Source organism: Ylistrum balloti, unplaced genomic scaffold (assembly GCF_031769215.1).
Source record: "Ylistrum balloti isolate Yb309-2 unplaced genomic scaffold, AGI_CSIRO_Ybal_v1 Utg369846, whole genome shotgun sequence".
In the NCBI taxonomy this organism is placed as follows: Eukaryota; Metazoa; Mollusca; class Bivalvia; order Pectinida; family Pectinidae; genus Ylistrum; species Ylistrum balloti.
This window is the reverse complement of record NW_026782001.1, coordinates 1,593,065-1,612,700: the sequence shown is the minus strand read 5'-3', so window position 1 is coordinate 1,612,700 and position 19,636 is coordinate 1,593,065. Positions and strand designations below refer to the sequence as shown.

The 19,636-nt window shown below is 37.5% G+C and overlaps 1 protein-coding gene across 1 annotated transcript; it reads right to left on the bottom strand.

Moving 5' to 3' along the window:
• Positions 1 to 258: 258 nt before the first annotated feature.
• On the bottom strand, positions 259 to 18,980 carry LOC132545419 (mucin-2-like). The gene is made up of 12 exons (XM_060209109.1): positions 18,863 to 18,980; positions 15,835 to 17,667; positions 15,331 to 15,597; positions 12,094 to 13,609; positions 11,453 to 11,670; positions 10,228 to 10,419; positions 8,641 to 8,838; positions 7,691 to 7,849; positions 7,016 to 7,368; positions 5,759 to 5,849; positions 5,511 to 5,590; positions 259 to 309 (listed from the first exon to the last, which is right to left on the bottom strand). The coding sequence occupies exons 1-12, from the start codon at positions 18,978 to 18,980 to the stop codon at positions 259 to 261; spliced, it is 5,076 nt and encodes a 1,691-aa protein (XP_060065092.1).
• Between the last annotated feature and the right edge of the window lie 656 nt (positions 18,981 to 19,636).

Sequence of the window (19,636 nt, the reverse complement as noted above, 5' to 3'; positions counted from 1 at the left end):
TTAAAACAAAGTTATAATGTTTTTCTGAGTAAAACTATAACACAACACCTCCCTGCCATATTAAATATTACATTGTGACCACGACAAGCGTATGGTCAATATATAAGACTATCACACATTCATAACTGGATTCATTTTTACAACAAAATTATTCAAACAATTGGATTTCATTTGTAGCTATATTTGGCATCCGACCTGATACATATGTATATGTACCCCCTGGTAATGTGACACGTGGTCAGATATTACCGTTTTTGTTTATGGACGGTATAGAAATTCTGTCATCGGCTTGCACTTGTAGATTTCCAGCTGAAAAGAGAAAAAAGAAATACAATAATTTCGTTTTTATGATACAGTTGGTCATGCTTTGTTTCATTGGGAGGAAACATACAATGTAATCATGATCCCTTGTCATGTAATTTATGTAACGCGATTGCATTGCTTCGGAATTCGTTAATAAATAATCTGTTTCTATATTTGAATACCATACAAAATCAAACAAATGCCGATGTGATCGCATCTATTTACTTTATAGGACAATGCTAACTTTTTTTACATACAGAGGAAAATATCTTATTTAAGATGTTAATCTACCAGCTATAGCTCTCTACTCCCAATTAATTCTATGAATATTCCACAACTCTTTTGAGGCAAGTGAACTGTCGGAACGTAAGGAAGGAAATTAATATAAGCTTGTATTTCAGTCCTTTTGTCATATATGGTATTTTATATATTTTTATTATGATTATAATAATACGTAATTGTTCGAAAATATTTTGTCTATACTAAGCGATGCCATATTTCATATTGATTACCAAAAGTAACGTGTTCCCATAGTAGGTCATTGGTTCATAGTATTTCAACAGTAAATGGATAACGACTATGTCTCTCCTCTCTAGAATATACTGGCTACCACAAAACAGTCTATCAATATAAATTAATTTGTATGGAACTGTGCACATATGTGACACTTAAAATTTGTAGCTTAAGTACCTAACTCTGCCTCCAGTAAAGGTTACTGTAACATAAGGTCCGAAAGTACATAAATATAATTGACCAATGGATCTTAGCTCTGACAGAATAGAAGTTTCATACCGCATTTAGATTTGTCAATGCCACATTTTAATAGTATTTCTTGTGGTAGACATTTTGCTGTTGGCAAAAATTTTATCGACATTTAAATTGTTGCTGACATTTAAACACAACACTTAGCGAGTAATTTAATGATAAGAAGACAATACGTGCATGCTAATTACAAGGTAATTTCTGACTGAACTACAAGTTTTCCTTTATTAAAAACTCATTTCAATATTTGTCAATACTGTATTAATTCTGAATTTTATACTTTTGTGTAATCCTTCAAAAGGTGATCATATCAAATAGATAATGTAAATCTTTTGCACTCATTATCATTCCTGTTTTGTTTCCTGCAGCTGGATAGTTTATTTGAATTTCTAATGGATTTTCTTTCAACATTAATGTTGTCCCAGACATCCTTATTCGACACCATGCCTGTCAGAATTTTGCCCGTCTTCGGTTGGTTTCTCGTAATAACGTTATTTATTTGTTTAAATTTACACTTTATCATGACATATATGAGAAATAACAGGGAATTTGAAGAGTGTACAAACAAATTTTAATGACACACTTCAAAGTACAAATTTAGCATTAGCTGCAATAGAGCCAAATAATGAATTAACGAAACGCAACGAATGTATCTAAGTTAATACGGATCGCGGAGTTCGGAATTCTCTGTAGGTGAAATTCGCATGATTTAGATAAATACAATATACTGCCATATTAGATATATCAACAACATACATATCAAAATGTTTAGTTCGATATTGTATAATTGATATACAAAGCTGTATAACAATTTTGCCGCCGTCGTCATATTATTAGTGTCCTAGACGGCCTATGTATTTATAATACTATGATTGCAACTGGTCCTATTGTATTGTGACATCTAAGTGCACCTGCCCGCCGTTCCATGGTTTAGATGATCCCATTTTAGGATTTACTCCTTAGCGTAAGATGAGTGTTTTGCTAAATTTCACCAGATACCTAAGTATTATTGCCAAACACGTTGTTGATGGTGTGGATATAGATAATTAAATATTTTTTTAAACATACGGGTTTAGCAAAATGCATAAATGAAGTAAATGTACTATAAGATTTTCAATACTTTTTCACAGAAAGAAAAAAATTCTTCTGGATTTACTCCGCGTCACATTATCAAATCAATATGACCTTAAATTGAACACGTTTTTGTGACAGAGTATAGCAATAGATACTTTGCCACCTCCGTCACACTTCGTAACACATAATTAATCGTCATACAGACTAACAGCTGCTACAGATTTCATAAGATCCATCATTATTCCGAAAATGAATGATTTATATGCTGTCTATTTTAAAGGTGCTTTCAACGTGGATTTCCTATACTATAATCGCTGCTGTACACTATTAAAGCCCCAAGGTCATTTTATGTCATTAATCAACATTCTATTGTCTAAAATATTAGGTTATACAAGAAACAATACTGTATAAGCAATAAGTCATCAAACGAGTTATAAAGGAAGTCGATCAGGTATATTTTATGATGTTCCTGGAAATCGCATCATCCTTGCATTCTCAACCTGTGTTGTTAACGTGTCGCAGATGATTCGACATTCTAGGGTCTGTTCCAAGTATAACGATTTTTACTATAGTTTCATCGACTGTGTGTTCGAGTTAAGCTTCTGTTAAAGTGATTACAAGTCTTTTGTTGATTCTATTGCCTGCATACTGATAGAAAGTATCATCATTCATGGCAGTAATAACATTTTAAAACGTCTTCTATTTAATAAACATCTTTTAAAACTTAACATTCTTTGTTAAACTATTGACTGTTTCAGTTTCTTTATGATATATGATGTATGATATATTTTCTAATGAAAAAGGAATTTTGGTTTCTTTCCCATTGCGCTTTCCAAATTTTCAAAAGAAACACGACATTAGTTGAATTTGTTACAACTTCACACAGATGATTATCATCGATTAAGCAAAAGGGCTTTACTCTTTCATACATACTATCATCTTGTTGCCTATTTACCTCTTCAATTATCACTATCTAAAATTCATGAGCTAATTTTGCACCTACAAATCGAATTTTAGGCTCGATTGCTGTTTTTGTAGTACTTTGGTAGTTTATTATCGTCATTTGTGTTAACTTCTGAGTGCATCTGTTGGAAATCGGCTAATGTTACATCCACGTCGAATTTTCGTCCTCTTAAATAGATTAACTGAGCAAAAACCACAAAAGCTTGCATTAATTATGAGAACGTGACAAGAAACCATCCATGCGGAACTGAGAATCGCTGAATTTGATCCTGATATGTCACCACGCAGAATATCAGTGTACGACGGAAGGATTAAACCACCGATATTACATCATCACGCAGAATATCAGTGTACGACGGAAGGATTAAACCACCGATATTACATCACCACGCAGAATATCAGTGTACGACGGAAGGGTTAAACCACCGATATTACATCACCACGCAGAATATCAGTGTACGACGGAAGGATTAAACCACCGATATTACATCACCACGCAGAATATCAGTGTACGACGGAAGGATCACCACGCACATCACCACGCAGAATATCAGTGTACGACGGAAGGATTAAACCACCGATATTACATCACCACGCAGAATATCAGTGTACGACGGAAGGATTAAACCACCGATATTACATCACCACGCAGAATATCAGTGTACGACGGAAGGATTAAACCCGACCGATATTACATCACCACCGATATTACATCACCACGCAGAATATCAGTGTACGACGGAAGGATTAAACCACCGATATTACATCACCACGCAGAATATCAGTGTACGACGGAAGGATTAAACCACCGATATTACATCACCACCGATATTTCACCACGCAGAATATCAGTGTACGACGGAAGGATTAAACCACCGATATTACATCACCACGCAGAATATCAGTGTACGACGGAAGGATTAAACCACCGATATTACATCATCACCACGCAGAATATATTACATCACCACGCAGTATCAGTACGACGGAAGGATTAAACCACCGATATTACATCACCACGCAGAATATCAGTGTACGACGGAAGGATTAAACCACCGATATTACATCACCACGCAGAATATCAGTGTACGACGGAAGGATTAAACCACCGATATTACATCACCACGCAGAATATCAGTGTACGACGGAAGGATTAAACCACCGATATTACATCACCACGCAGAATATCAGTGTACGACGGAAGGGTTAAATCACCGATATTACATCACCACGCAGAATATCAGTGTACGACGGAAGGGTTAAACCACCGATATTACATCACCACGCAGAATATCAGTGTACGACGGAAGGGTTAAACCGCCGATATTACATCACCACGCAGAATATCAGTGTACGACGGAAGGGTTAAACCGCCGATATTACATCACCACGCAGAATATCAGTGTACGACGGAAGGATTAAACCGCCGATATTACATCACCACGCAGAATATCAGTGTACGACGGAAGGATTAAACCGCCGATATTACATCACCACGCAGAATATCAGTGTACGACGGAAGGATTAAACCACCGATATCATATATGTATACAAAAAGCCGTTATACTTGGAATCTGAGATATTTCACTTTGAAACTTACGAACTTTTTTTCGTTCATTTTACTATTTAATTTATCGTGATGCATGCAAGTTGTTTAATCTTGAATTTACCAGTAGTCCACACATTTCACAAGCTATATATCTTGACCTATACTAGTCTTTTTCTATCTGTTTCACCTTGACCATTAAACAGTTAAGACATATTTTACTTACTGTTTTACTTTGATATTTACTAGCATACACATTTTCCCTTACACTTGAACATTACAAGCCTATATGTTTTACTAGCTGTTTTACTTTGACCAATGATAGCAAACACATTTTCCGGTTGTTTACCTTGACCTTTACAAGCATATCCATTTTACTATAGATTTCATTTTGACCTTTAATAGGGTACACACACCAGTTGCTTTCACTAGCTATTTTACCCCAGCATTACTATCCGTGCTGCCTACAAGAGCTGACCTATGTATAGAGAATTTGTTAACCAAGTCTCTAACTATAATCAGTCGCAACACATGTTAAGATACATTAACCACTGGATATCATCTAATCTTAACATCGAGTGTATATATACAATAATGCTGGAATACGTCGTTATTCATAATAACGTAGGCGCGACATGCAGTGTTGTAGCAAAGCTGAGCATGAAGCAATCTCACAGGCAATAAAACGCAAACACCAACAAAAACTACTACATGTTACAGGTAAGAGTTTTACATTGACAAAATAACCAGCTCTGGACACGTAGTTAACAAGATTAATTACACAATAAGCATGGTAGTTACGTACACCTGTAATTGATATTTGCTGTAAAAATAAATTTATATTTCATTAATTGAAACTTACCTGGTCCATTTCTCCTGCGAAGTTTTCCAGGCCCCAACCATGACCTATCTGTATTGCACAAGCTCTTCTTTCAATACGACCTGGGTTGAAGTGAAAATAAAGTGAAACACTTATATATATACTTTAAAGAAAGTTTATAAGTGAAAACGAAGACTAGCTTTCACGTTTAAAATTGTAATATCATAGTTCTATGAATTTCGCCTCTGTTTAATTGATTTAGATATGTATTGCTAGAGAAATCTACTTACCTGGTACATTTTGGGAAAATTTCCTGTTATTAACTCGGCCTTGAAGCTTCCCATCAGCTAGTTTGAATTCTACCATTTTCCATTCAGTTCTCTATTAAATAAGAAACATTAACGCTATGTTGTTACACAATATGGTTTCTAATACACAGCAACGTCAACAATGAAACATGAAAATCTACTGCTGAGATATAAAAACAAAAGCAAAGAGAAATATTCAGCAACTCACAATGCGATAAAAAGAAAAAAAAATAATATGTCCACCGAAATATAACTTTTTCCCTGGACCGATAGATACATATTTGGTGAAATGTTTTGTTTGCCATGGTGACGTTTTTTCAGAATATTTGGGATTGAAACATCAATACATAAACATGTATGCATATAATGCTGGTCTTTTATTGATTAACGAAATGAGGAAATAAAACAGATGTCATGTAGCAAATAATCTGCGACAAACCATTTGATTTCTAATTCAATACATGTAGTATGACGAATATCATTTCAGACACAAAAGTTACATGTTTAAAATGTTATGGAATAAGTCAACAGTAAACAAGAGATTCCAGAGGGATCTTGACGTCGCCATCATTATTTGTTATTGATAACTTTGATATTTTCCTTTCTTTCCTCTTCTTTTCTTTATCTTATTTCCATGAAATCTGAAAATTCCTTCTAGGACATAGTAATCATAAATGCTGAATTTTTTTCTCTTATGAAAGTCTCAAAACCAAGGTGCCTATTAGCCATTTTGTTTATCTTCTTAAAGTTTCAAAACCAAAGTGCCTATCGGCCATTTTGTTTATCTTCTTAGTCTCAAAACCAAAGTGCCTATCGGCCATTTTGTTTATCTTATTAAAGTCTCAAAACCAAGGTGCCTATCGGCCATTTTGTTTCTTTATCAGTCTAAAAAAACACAACTTAGGCCCAAAGAGAACTATGTACAGATGCTATTTGAGAAATATCCATTCTTTGTTTCTCATTTAATAGAAATAGCAAATTCTCAGTCAAAATCCAAGAAGGTGCGGTTCACGCCGGTCATTTGTCTGAAGGAGGTGACCGTTGAAACGTCACACTTTAATCTTCTACTGGTTTTGTGATGAGAACTTCTATTCTATTGATATTATCAACATGTAATAAACGTTCCAAAAGATAACAAGAATTGTTTAAGGACGGAAGACGGACGACGAACGCCGGGCGTAGGGCGATTTGAAAAAAAAAACAAAAAAAAAAAACAGCAACAAGAAACAGAGTACGTACGGGTTTTCTCATTCTGAAGCCGTAGAGGCCACGTGTTTTATCCGTATCTACGCCAAACCGGATGCCGTTTGGATCAGTTGCTATGACGATGGATCCATCACTTCCACAATCGCCATTACTAATCAGTGCGGCATTTGTAGAAAGTGTGTTTCTCGCTTCTCGGTAACGAATACGTACAATAAATGTAAACCCAAAGTCATCATTTGTGAATCGTTGGATTAAGAGTTCAGATTTCCCATCAAATATAGCCATTCCATTTTCTACCTTCACTCCTTTCTTGGTAACCCACAAATGTTTTCCGGAAGTGTCCTGAACATCATTTTCGAAATTTAGAATCACTTCCGCATTACAATCTAAAAAAAAAAAAAATCAAATGCTCATACAATCGTTTGCTTAATCAACATTTAAGTAAAATCGTCTCCAGGAAAGATTTTTTAAACTAGGTATTAATAAATCAAACTGTGCTTCAATACTCCAGTTATTCACACCCCTATCTCTTTGATATTTTGTTTTGCTGTTGAAGAAGTTTTAAAGTACATTTTGTATGCTTGTTAATGAAGCTTTGCCCAAATCTTGTAAAGAATGCAAATTAGTTTGTGACATTTATTTTCGTTACAATAAAAAGCAACCAGACTTTGGAATGAGGAAATATATTAGGTGATTTTGAATGTTTACCTGTATCTTTATCACTAAGACTAGCGGAGAATTCCGAACATCGACATTCCTTTTGGTCAAATTTCGTTCCTGGAGCACAAGGCATCATCAGCCATCCGTGCCCTTCTACATCCCTCTCATAGAAAGCGTCTTGACCAGGTACAGCCCTGTCCTTACACACTGCAAAGAAGTGTTTGTTTGGGTGTCGTGATTTACAGTAGTCGATAAAATGTACAAAACTAAGTGTAAATCGGAAGTTTCGATTGGACTTGATAAACTTTTCTTATACAACAAATCCGCGTGACGATAAAAACAGCTATAATATATATTGCGTTAACAGGTTATAAATAGGATCGCAATGATATAGTGCCACCAAATTATATTTAACAAAACACAGGCGTGTCTATTGGTCTACAGTATCGATTGCATAGCATTTCTTAGAAAATTTACATCAAATATGTTCATAAATGTTAACAGATTACGAAGTTTTAAATACCCCAGGTACATAGATCGAAATTATTCAAAGTTTCGACAGGGTACGGAAGTCTTTTTTACTAAACACATGAGCACGTCCGAAATTTACATCAAATATGTTCATAAATGTTAACAGATTACGAAGTTTTAAATACCCCAAGTACATAGATCGAAATTATTTCAAAGTTTCAACAGGGTACGGAAGTCTTTTTTACTAAACACACGAGCACGTCCGAAAGTGATATAAAATAAAAAGTTGATCACGCTAACCTATGAAAGCATTGATGTCATTTTACATTGTTAGCTGTTGATTTTCCCCTCAGAAATAAGTATAAAACAGTACAGAAGGTAGTGCGGCACACCAGCAACATCAAATTCAGCTGTGGTGTTTCAAGAAACTGCAGAAGCTGTCGTCATCAGTAAACTTTTATGTGCAGTTTAATTACTCTGAAATATGTCAACATAACAGTCTAATGCAGTACCGTTGTCTCGGTTACCTGTTTTCGTTGGAGGAGTGTAGGACCAAGTACAAGTTGGCGGACAGGTCGCGTCCTTGACACACATTCCAACATCGGTGTTGTAAGCTTGGCCAGGGGGACAACATTGTTGAGAGGCATGCCCATTTTCACATGTCCAGTAGGCCTGGCAATGGGCGCGATTGGCATAGCGTTGCACCAGTAAGTTATGACACATATCTGGAAGAGAGGAAGACAAATTAAACGTTTTATAACCTGTTTAAATAATGCAAGTGCAAAGAACAACTCCGATATAAAAGGAAAAGTGACTGATTATGAAAACTAAAACAGTAAAACAAAATACGGGACGAAGATTAAACAGGAAATACTAAGACAAACGGGACGAAGACTCAACAGGAAGTACTAAGACAAACGGGACGAAGACTGAACAGGAAGTACTAAGACAAACGGGACGAAGACTAAACAGGAAGTACTAAGACAAATGGGTCAAAGACTAAACAGGAAGTACTAAGACAAATGGGTCAAAGACTAAACAGGAAGTACTAAGACAAACGGGACGAAGACTGAACAGGAAGTACTAAGACAAATGGGACGAAGACTTAACAGGAAGTACTAAGATAAACGGGACGAAGACTAAACAGGAAGTACTAAGACAAATGGGTCAAAGACTAAACAGGAAGTACTAAGACAAATGGGTCAAAGACTAAACAGGAAGTACTAAGATAAACGGGACGAAGACTCAACAGGAAGTACTAAGACAAACGGGACGAAGACTCAACAGGAAGTACTAAGACAAACGGGACGAAGACTGAACAGGAAGTACTAAGACAAATGGGACGAAGACTTAACAGGAAGTACTAAAACAAATGGGACGAAGACTCAACAGGAAGTACTAAGATAAACGGGACGAAGACTAAACAGGAAGTACCAAGACGAACGGGACAAAGACTAAACAGGAAGTACTTAGGCAGACGGGACGAAGAAGGAACGTGAAAAAATAAAATCCAAATATACAAGCCATGAATATAACTGTACATAGATGTTTGAGGCGAATGTTAAAGCTGAAATGTTAATATTCATTTTGACAAGGTGATGAACACTCATAGTACAACACTTCTGAATATTGGTATAAACTGAAGTCTTTAACGAGACCTCAGGTCTGGAGAGGCCGAGACTACTGTCTGAACGAGACTCTTTAGGTCGCTACATTTGTCAAGTGATAATTCTATAGATTTTAGTATATGATGACCTATCTATGCTTTAACGAGAAACAATAATTTTGAAAAAAGTTATGTGCGTTCGTATCACGACTAATTAATCCTATAGAGTAGTGTCATATTTATGGACAGTGTTTTCAGAACAATGACCACTGTTTTGGAAATTCTTCAATGTGTTGTCATTATTTAACAATTACAACTAGCAACATCAGTATGAATGTCAAGACAATGCACATGTAATTGGCTAACGAGATTTCATTTAATAGATTGATTGGATTTTACTTGTACGAAAATAAACATTTCAATGTGTTGGTTTCATTTATTCGACAATATTTCATTTAAAAAATGATCACAAGAACAAGATGTTACAATCTTGTGGATATATACTTACCATGAACGCAGTTCACCCGGAAGGCATAGTCACATGTCAGTTTCTCCTGGTTCCAGAAGTGGCCGACAGGGCAATTTTTATAGTAGGCAGTGACGGCACTGCCAGTGAAGAGACACTGGACAAACTTACTACAGTCAGTAGGATGTGGATTGAAGCCCGCTCCGTTTGCCATCTTACAACCCAAACATGGATCTGGAAAATATGGATTTATTGTGAAAATTATCACTTTCATATTGAAAGAAAATAAAAATGATTAAACAATCAATTAGTTCATTGTTGGTTGATTCAACAATGTGGCAGATTTTTTGTCAAGAATATTCAAAAGTCTAAAACAAGTATGTAAAGTTTAATCAAACTCCGTTGTCTTACAAAATAACATGTTACTCATACAACTACATGAATTGATTCATCAGAGTATTTGAATGATGATAACCTTACGGACACCGGATCGGTAAACATAAATAAAACAGTTCGCCTAGCACGTTTACAAGGCGAAGAAAACTAGGTTATTATACTGACAATCTCAAAATGCTACATTCTATTTACAGCCGAAGGTAAAAGAGGTAGAATCACGATGGCCAATATTTACACAACTTATTATCATATTTTTATTTTGCATATAATACATATTAGAGAGATGTTAGAGAAAGCTATTGTACGTCTTATGATTTCTATGCAAAATACTTCTTTTGTGCTTCGATCTAATGTTAAAGCCGCGAAAATTATATTTTTGCATTGATAATTTCTAAGCATATCTTAAAATGTATTTTCAATTTCACAACAGCATTACGAATTACCGTATACCATGTGTAAATATCGCCATCTTAAGTCAAAATCAGGAATATTTGATGATGAGGTAGACAATCCATAGGTGTTTACAAAGCTAGTTTGACTGCAACAATATATATATATAGATATATATAGAAAAAACTTGATTTGACGAGATGCGAGTAAATTATATCTTCAGGTGCACAGTAACTGTACATGTACAGTTACTATGCACCTGACGATCTAATACAGTGAAAGCGCTAGTGCAAAATGTAACGTCTTTCTTCTTTTGTCAAAAATCATTTTTTTTTATATATATATATAAGTGGAGGTCGTACGAACCAGATGAAAGGTCATACGAACGAGATAAAAAGACTCAGAAATGCAAATTTAAAGCTTATTTTCACCAGAGATTCTTTGTGCAATCATTTCAGATTTTGATTTGATCGATACTCACTGAAACCTGGCGGAGGCGTCTCCAGTTCCGTTGTTGTGGTAGTGAACCTTCTCGTCGTCGTAGTTGGTGCGGTGGTGGTAGTTTCCGGTTTTGGGACAGGTTTAGTAGGACTTATTGGCTTCCAGAACCAGGACCACATAGGTGGAACAGTTGGCTTTTGAGTCGTAGGTCGTGGAGTAGGACTAGGAGTAGGTCTAGGAGTAGGTCGAGGCGTTGGTCTAGGGGTCGTCGATCTTCTCGTGGTAGTTTTTGGTTTGGGAGTTGTAGTTGTAGTGCCTTTCGGTCTCCAAAACCAAGTCCATTGTGGAGGCAAAATTTGTTTTTGAGTCGTAGGCCGTGGAGTTGGCCGTGTCGTTGGACGAGGTGTTGGGCTAGGAGTCGGGCGTGGCGTGGGTCGTAGAGTTGGTATAGGGGTGTAATGAGGCGTTGGTCTTGGAAAAGGTCGTGGTGTTGTTTGTGGAATTGGTCTGGGATAGGGATGTGGAGTTGGGCGCGGAGTCGGTTTTGGGGTATAGCGAGGCGTAGGTATGGGTGTTGGTTTCTTTGTCGCACGTGCAGTCGGTCGAGGGGTTATAATTGGATTGGGCCGTGGAGTTGGTCGGGGAGTTGGTCTAGGAAATGGTCTAGGGGTGTAATGAGGCCTAGGTGTCGGTCTTGGTGTGGGACGTGGAGTAGGCCGAGGAGTTGGTCTAGGGGTGTAATGAGGCCTAGGTGTCGGTCTTGGTGTGGGGCGTGGAGTTGGCCGGGGAGTTGGTCTAGGGGTGTAATGAGGCCTAGGTGTCGGTCTTGGTGTGGGACGTGGAGTTGGCCGGGGAGTTGGTCTTGGGGTGTAATGAGGCCTAGATGTGGGTCTTGGTGTGGGACGTGGAGTTGGCCGGGGAGTTGGTCTAGGGGTGTAATGAGGCCTAGGTGTTGGTCTTGGGGTGGGATGTGGAGTAGGCCGAGGAGTTAGTTTTGGAGTAGGCCGTTCGACTGGTCGTGGAGTTGGTCTAGGAGTGTAATGAGGCCTAGGTGTTGGTCTTGGGGTGGGACGTAGAGTAGGCCGAGGAGTTAGCTTTGGAATAGGGCGTGGGGTAGGCCAGGGAGTTGGTCTTGGAGTGTATTGGGGCCTAGGTGTTGGTCTTGGTGTGGGACGTGGAGTAGGCCGAGGAGTTAGTTTTGGAGTTGGGCGTGGAGTTGGCCGGGGAGTTGGTCTAGGAGTGTAATGGGGCCTAGGTGTCGGTCTTGGTGTTGGACGTGGAGTAGGCCGAGGAGTAAGTTTTGGAATTGGACGTGGGGTTGGTCGTGGAGTTGGTCTAGGGGTGTAATGAGGCCTAGGTGTAGGTCTTGGGGTGGGACGTGGAGTAGGTCGAGGAGTAAGTTTTGGAGTAGGCCGTGGGGTTGGACGGGGAGTTGGTCTAGGAGTGTTATGAGGCCTAGGTGTCGGTCTTGGGGTGGGACGTGGAGTAGGCCTAGGAGTTAGTTTTGGAGTAGGGCGTGGGGTTGGACGGGGAGTTGGTCTAGGAGTGTTATGAGGCCTAGGTGTCGGTCTTGGGGTGGGACGTGGAGTAGGCCTAGGAGTTGATTTTGGAGTAGGCCGTGGGGTTGGTCGTGGAGTTGGTCTAGGAGTGTAATGGGGCCTAGATGTTGGTCTTGGTGTGGGACGTGGGGTAGGCCGAGGAGTTGATTTTGGAGAAGGCCGTGGGGTAGGCCGGGGAGTTGGTCTAGGAGTGTAATGAGGCCTAGGTGTAGGTCTTGGGGTGGGACGTGGAGTAGGTCGAGGAGTTAGCTTTGGAGTAGGCTGTGGAGTAGGTGCTGGAGTTGGTTTTGGTGTTTGAGATTCTTTTTGATGTTCGGTTGGACGAGGGGTGGGTATAGTAGGTGCAGCACAGACCTCATATACTAGTTGATTATTAACGAAATCTTTGAATTCGTTGAATCGTGGCATGTAGTAAACGTGGTGACGCCCAACAGTTCCTGTCATGACATTAAGTTCGTATCTCCTAGTATTACTGGTGATGCCTACAACGAAAATGTCAATACCCGCTCGCCTGGCCAGGAACGCTTGCTGGGCAACGTTAACAGGAGATGGTGACAGACCGTGCGTAACGATCACGCCAATCCGTCGTACACCCGGCCGGAAGTTAGACGCAAACATCCGGTTCATTTCCAACAGTCCTAGATTAAAATTAATTTTGTAAAGTAAAATTGCAAGACGAACAACGATCATGGTCAAAGCGTAAAATTATCTAAGATATCAAGAAAATAGTTTGAAAAAATAATACAAGTAATATAAAAGCTAAGAAATCTATTCTGATCATAACCTCCGAAACTTTTGAATATTGTCCACAGATTACTATAAACATCCGACACTACCTACACTAAACGTCCCCTTATTAACCTTAATCTTAAAAAGACAAATAGAGGTAAAGCTTATATTCTAAGTAGTTACTTTGTTTCCGAAGGCAGTAGGCAGCGATAAATTAATCACATGATGTTAAAAAATAATGCAGAATCTATAGCATGTCCATTGTCTTTAGTTTTTAGAGCATCGTTTGAAACTGATATCTTTCCGATATAGTGGAAATGGGTTTAGTTATGCCATTATTTAGAAAACGCAGATAGTTTTCCAACTACAGACCAATATAGCTACTTGGTAAGGTTTTTGAACATATATAGTGCGAAAATATTGAAGACTATGCCGTCGACACGTTTAGTTTTTTGTAATATTTCCAAAGCGATCGATTGTGGGTGGCAAAAGTAAAATAATTATGTGAGAAGTAGAAACCGCCAAGTCTTTGTGGAAAATCTATTAAATTTACAAAAATGCAGATGTTATACAATGTATTAAATCCATTACCTTTTAATTAATACATTAATTGTAAAGGTAATAACATTGAAAGACTCTCCAAACCGTTTGTCGACCATACTTCATTATTATATTCCGGAACTTCCCGTTTGGAAAACAAAAATAAAACTAATAACGGTCTAGCTAAAATTCAAAATAGAGCAGGAAAGTGCTTGTTAAATAGTTAAATTCTTGTCTTGGAAAAGCAACCCTTACCTATTTCAAACATTGAACATGGTCATGTCATATATAAGGAATTTAATAATGTGAGTTTGGAGTTTGTAGGTCATTGTAAGCATCTAGGATTAACCTTAGGCAAAAATTGTAAATGAGGTAGACACATAGAAAGTTTATGCAATGCATCGAAACAGTTTAGTATCCCCCATGAATTTAAATAGGTGTTAAATTGAAGAACTTCATAAAGCATGCAAACTTCCATTATTAGAATATTGTTGTGAAGTTTGGATTTGTGTTATCTCTGTGATGCAAACTGTTAAGCCTTCAGTTAGAATCTGCTTGAATTATAACTGTTTACCGTAATATATGTACTCATAGAGAATCACTTTATTTCGATAACAGTTTAAATTCGCTATCAGGACGACGCCTTAGGAGAAAACAACAGCTAGTTTACACTACAAAATAGATAAACACAATAAACTAACTAATAAGCCAAATAAATCTCTCTTTAATATTGAAAAAAATCTTAGCATTTTTATAATTAAAATGCAATATTTGTGGGCACATATTTTTCTCTGCCGGTGCGAGGAGATTAAAGTAATGTTCCCACAGAAATGAGATATTATGTCCTTATATACTTACGAGGAAAAGAGGAGAAGAAATATGAATATGATTTTATGGGCGCTAGTGAGATAGTAAAAACTTTGCAATTTAAGTTACCGCAATTGTGAGGACATGCAAATGTCCCTATGTTGTAAGAGTATCCCCACATTGTGCGTAGTTTACGGAAAATATGCCCCCGTAACTACCGTTTTTTTTCCAGATTTCTAGATACATATGTGTATGTTTAAGTAAAAACAAAATAACACTGTACCTAGATCTGTCCGTGTGCCCGTTCCCGAGGTGTTGGTCTCGTAGACAAACACTTTAAGTCCGTCCTTGTTGGCAGAAATAGTACGTGTCTGTATATGGTTGGCGTCGCTGTACTGTATAAATCCAATGTGTGAGTTGTTTGGATATCGTGGTGGCGTCATAGATTCAATAAAGTTGATAACACCACATTTTATATCAGTGAAATTCTGTCTCGAAATGGTGTTTGACCCATGTATAACAATGATAATATCCATTACCAGCGGACATCCTGTGAACGAGAACGTATTTGTTTACAAAATTATTGAAAACCTGCCGATGTATTTCATATTGATATTTGTACTACTAAAGAAAAGTCAGTGCAGTTTATGAATTCTTTCCACATCATCTGGTCAAATGACTAGATATATATGATATTTTCAGTAGAATAAAAAAAAAAAAAAAAAAGAAAAACAGGCTTTGCAGATCATAGTATCTGTTTCGATGACTCTAAATTAAACAAACTTACTGAAAGGAGGGCTCGTGGTGAAAGTCATCGAAGTTGTGCTTTCCTTTTCTGGTGTCGGTATTGTTGTTGTGGTCTGAGGGGATTCTTCTGTTTCTTCAGAGCTTCCCTTTGGAGGTGCCGGTGTCGGCGTTGGTGTGGTCCTTACAAAGGTTTTCGAAGTTCCTCTTGACATAAAATTCGTTGGAGTTGTGGTTTCCTTAGAACCATCAGAACTTTCGGAAGATGAGGATGACGAAGAATAACTTTCCTGCGTTGAGGAATCGTCGTTTTCGTCAATCTCGGACGAATCATCAGAATCATCGCTCGCTGATTTCGGAATACGATCTTGAGACGAGTCATCATTTTCTTCCGGTTTTTCCAAGGACGATATTTGCGTTGGCGTTGTTTGATCAAAAGAAGAACCGATTTCCTTATAACCAGGTTCTGACGGGGTATGTTTTGGCGTTTCCTTATTATTTGTTTTTGTCGCTGTGTTTTTGACTGTTTTGTCCTTATCGAAATCGTCAATTTCCTTAAAATTCGTATGTGATTTCTTCTGTTTCTCTGATGTCTCACGTGACAACTCCGTGTTTCCTTCGTTTTCATCATCCTTGTTGTCTCGGATGCCATTAACTTTACCAGAGTTGTCATTATCATCGACATCTTGTTTGCCATTTGTCTGTGAATTTGCAGTGATAGATTTTTTATCATCAGATGGATCGGAGTCTGAATTTGTTTGTTTTGTTAAAGGCCCTCCTAATAAATCAGGATCGCTTTCGTCATCACTCTTCTCGTCTTGTGCGTCGTCAACTTTCCAAGTGTTTCGGGTGTTATCATTACCGTTATCATTATCATCATTATCAGAATTTTCCTCGTCAGTTTCTTGTATCTCCTTAATTCTGAGGGTTTTGGCACTATTCGAATAATTAGTTTCTTTTGAATCGGAATGCGAACTCTTTGGCTTTGCTGTAGGCCCTTGTGATAAGTTTCCAATATTTTCATTTTCATCACCACTTTTCTCGTCTTGGGTTTCATCAACTTTCCAAGTGTTTTGGTCTTTATCATTACCTTCATCTCCATCATCATCAGAATTTTCTTCGTCAGTTTCTTGCATATTTTTAATTCTAAGGGTTTTAGCACCATTCGAATCAGCAGTTTCTTTTGGATCGGAATGCGAACTCTTTGGCTTTGGTGTGGGTCCTTGTGACAAGTTCTCATTATGTTCGTTTTCATCACCACTTTTCTCTTCTTCGGTTTCGTCAAATTTGGCTGTGTTTTGATCTTTGTTATTACTTCCATCTCCATCATCATCAGAATTTTCCTCGCCATCTTCCGGTATCTCTTGGTCTTTGAGGGTTTCGGTATCATTCGCATCATCGGGCTCTTTTGAATCAGAATGTGGACTCTTTGGTTTTGCTGTAGGCCCTTGTGATAAGTTTCCAATATTTTCATTTTCATGACCACTTTTCTTGTCTTGGGTTACGTCAACTTTGGCTGTGTTTTGAGCTTTATCATTGCCTTCATCTTCATCATCATCAGAATTTTCCTCGTCATTAGCTTGCATCTCTTGGACTCTGAGGGTTTCGGCACCATTCGCATCATCAGTTTCTTTTGAATCGGAAAGTAAACTCTTTGGCTTTGTTGGAGGACCTTGTGATAGGTGTTGCTTATCTTTGGTTTCATCGTCATTTCTCTCGGAGTCGATGTCATCGGATTTAGCAGTAATTTCAGGGTTATCATTATTGTCATGGACATTTTCCGATTCAAGATCGTCAATAAAAGTTTTGTAATGTATTATGTTACTGGCATCTCGAAACCTGTCATAGCGTGGACGTTTGATTGGGTAACCAGTATCTGTAAAAGTAAGAATTGCAATCCATTTGAAAGCGTATGATATACTTTTATTTTTAAGAGAATCTAAACAAACGCGTCACTTAAACATATGTATAGTTATTTACAAGAACACAAATAGTTATTCTAAATGAAAATTGGAAAGCAGTATTCTAGCTAGTCAATCTGTTCATATCTTATCTTCAATAGTACATTTGACAATCTGGTTTAGTTTCACAAATCTTTGAATGAAAACAGACATCTAAAATTGAAGGATCACTGATCACGCAGAATCATAAATGATATTCTACACTTTTGATAGATTTAAAGCTACTTCACATTGTGATATCTTTATACTGCAGTAAAATGATGGCTCGCAGCATGTGGTTGATTTCATTAATGTGAACGTTTGTTTTATGGATTATTCATCAATATGATTGTAACCCTGGTAAAATACTAGCCGCAATATACCACTCGGCTAGAGAGAATGTAACCCTGGTAAAATACTAGCCGCAATATACCACTCGGCTAGAGAGAATGTAACCCTGGTAAAATACTAGCCGCAATATACCACTCGGCTAGAGAGAACTTCTCTTTAGCTCGATTGGTTGAGTGTCAGACTAGTAAGCCAGGGGAGGCATTGAGATGAAAAATGAACTCTGTTACATTGGCGCCCATGTAGGGACCCGGGATTAGTACTTAGCCATGCCCCATCGGCCATCGAGGACGAGTTCTTTCCTGGAGGGGGAGTATGTAACCCCACTCGGTTAGAGAGAACTTCTCTTTAGCTCGATTGGTTGAGCGTCAGACTAGTAAGCCAGGGGTCCCGGGTTCGAATCCTAGTGGAGGCATTGAGATGAAAAATGACCTCTGTTACATGATGATTGTATCAGCCAGGAGATAAATGGTAGATTATTACCATCTGATTAATGGTGAAATGAATGAAAATCCTCAAATAAAGCATTTAAAGGTTGTGTCTGAAAAAACACCATGAAAGTGCATTTAACATCATTAAATTTTGATAATGCCGTACATCTACATACACAATCTTACGCTATCAAATAATTTCTAAAGTTTTGTTTGTGTATTCAATTTTTAAAATATTAATATCACTTTATAGATAAAATTTTAACGAGAAACTGGTAACATATACTTAATACTTTATTTAATAAGATATATTATAGTGAATGTTTAAGGCTACTGTTACACTTTAACTCACCCACAAGATCATCTAACGAGATCTCATCGTCATCCCACCATAACTGGGCATGCGCAGTTAGCCATAAGCTGCACGTGAATGACACCACCAAAATGACCACCGAAATATGAGAGGCCATTTCTAATCTGAAACGAAGGAAATAAGCACGTTCGTTACTCACAATATATAATGAGCTCAATAAGATTATCCATACAGAACGAAAGCTGCCATTATTAAAAAACAAACAAAAATTATATCGACATGAAAAGTCTCACCTAAGGTCAATAAAACGATGCCAGAACATGGAAAAGTGACTAAAAGGGAACTTTGGGCAGACAGTGAACTGTATATATGTAGAGACAGGGTTCTGAAAAATGGGTTCTGTGTATTCAATCAAATATAAGTAGTTGTATTGAATGAATGTGAGAGTGGATGGGTGCTAAGTGGGTTGAATATATATTTGTTATAATTTTGTATATATATAAATTCCAAGTGAATACATTTGTTGAATGTATTATTTATCGTTGTTTTATCTGTTTGCTACCAATTAGGCAGAGCCTATATCACCACAATTCTTGACACTGACTATAATAATTGGTATGTCTGCGAGTTTCTTTTCTCGTGAATTTTGAGGATAGAATAAAATAAAATGGATTTCCGGAAAAATTAATGTTAAGAGAGGAAACCAAAATCCGTCTCATTATTTCCATGAAAATTCAATCCTGTTGCTCAAACCATTAATTACAGAACACGAATACTTTTGAAAAAGACAAAAAAAGGAAGGAGGAGTACCTG

What these genes read in the sequence shown, in the direction of transcription:
- LOC132545419 (XM_060209109.1), bottom strand. Translation starts at nt 18,980, where the DNA reads ATGGCCTCTCATATTTCGGTGGTCATTTTGGTGGTGTCATTCACGTGC. An exon ending in CACCACGAGCCCTCCTTTCA is followed by an intron (nt 15,598 to 15,834) that starts GTAAGTTTGTTT and finishes TCTCGTTCACAG; the next exon opens with GATGTCCGCTGGTAATGGAT. An exon ending in ATTTTCCCAAAATGTACCAG is followed by an intron (nt 5,591 to 5,758) that starts GTAAGTAGATTT and finishes ACTTCAACCCAG; the next exon opens with GTCGTATTGAAAGAAGAGCT.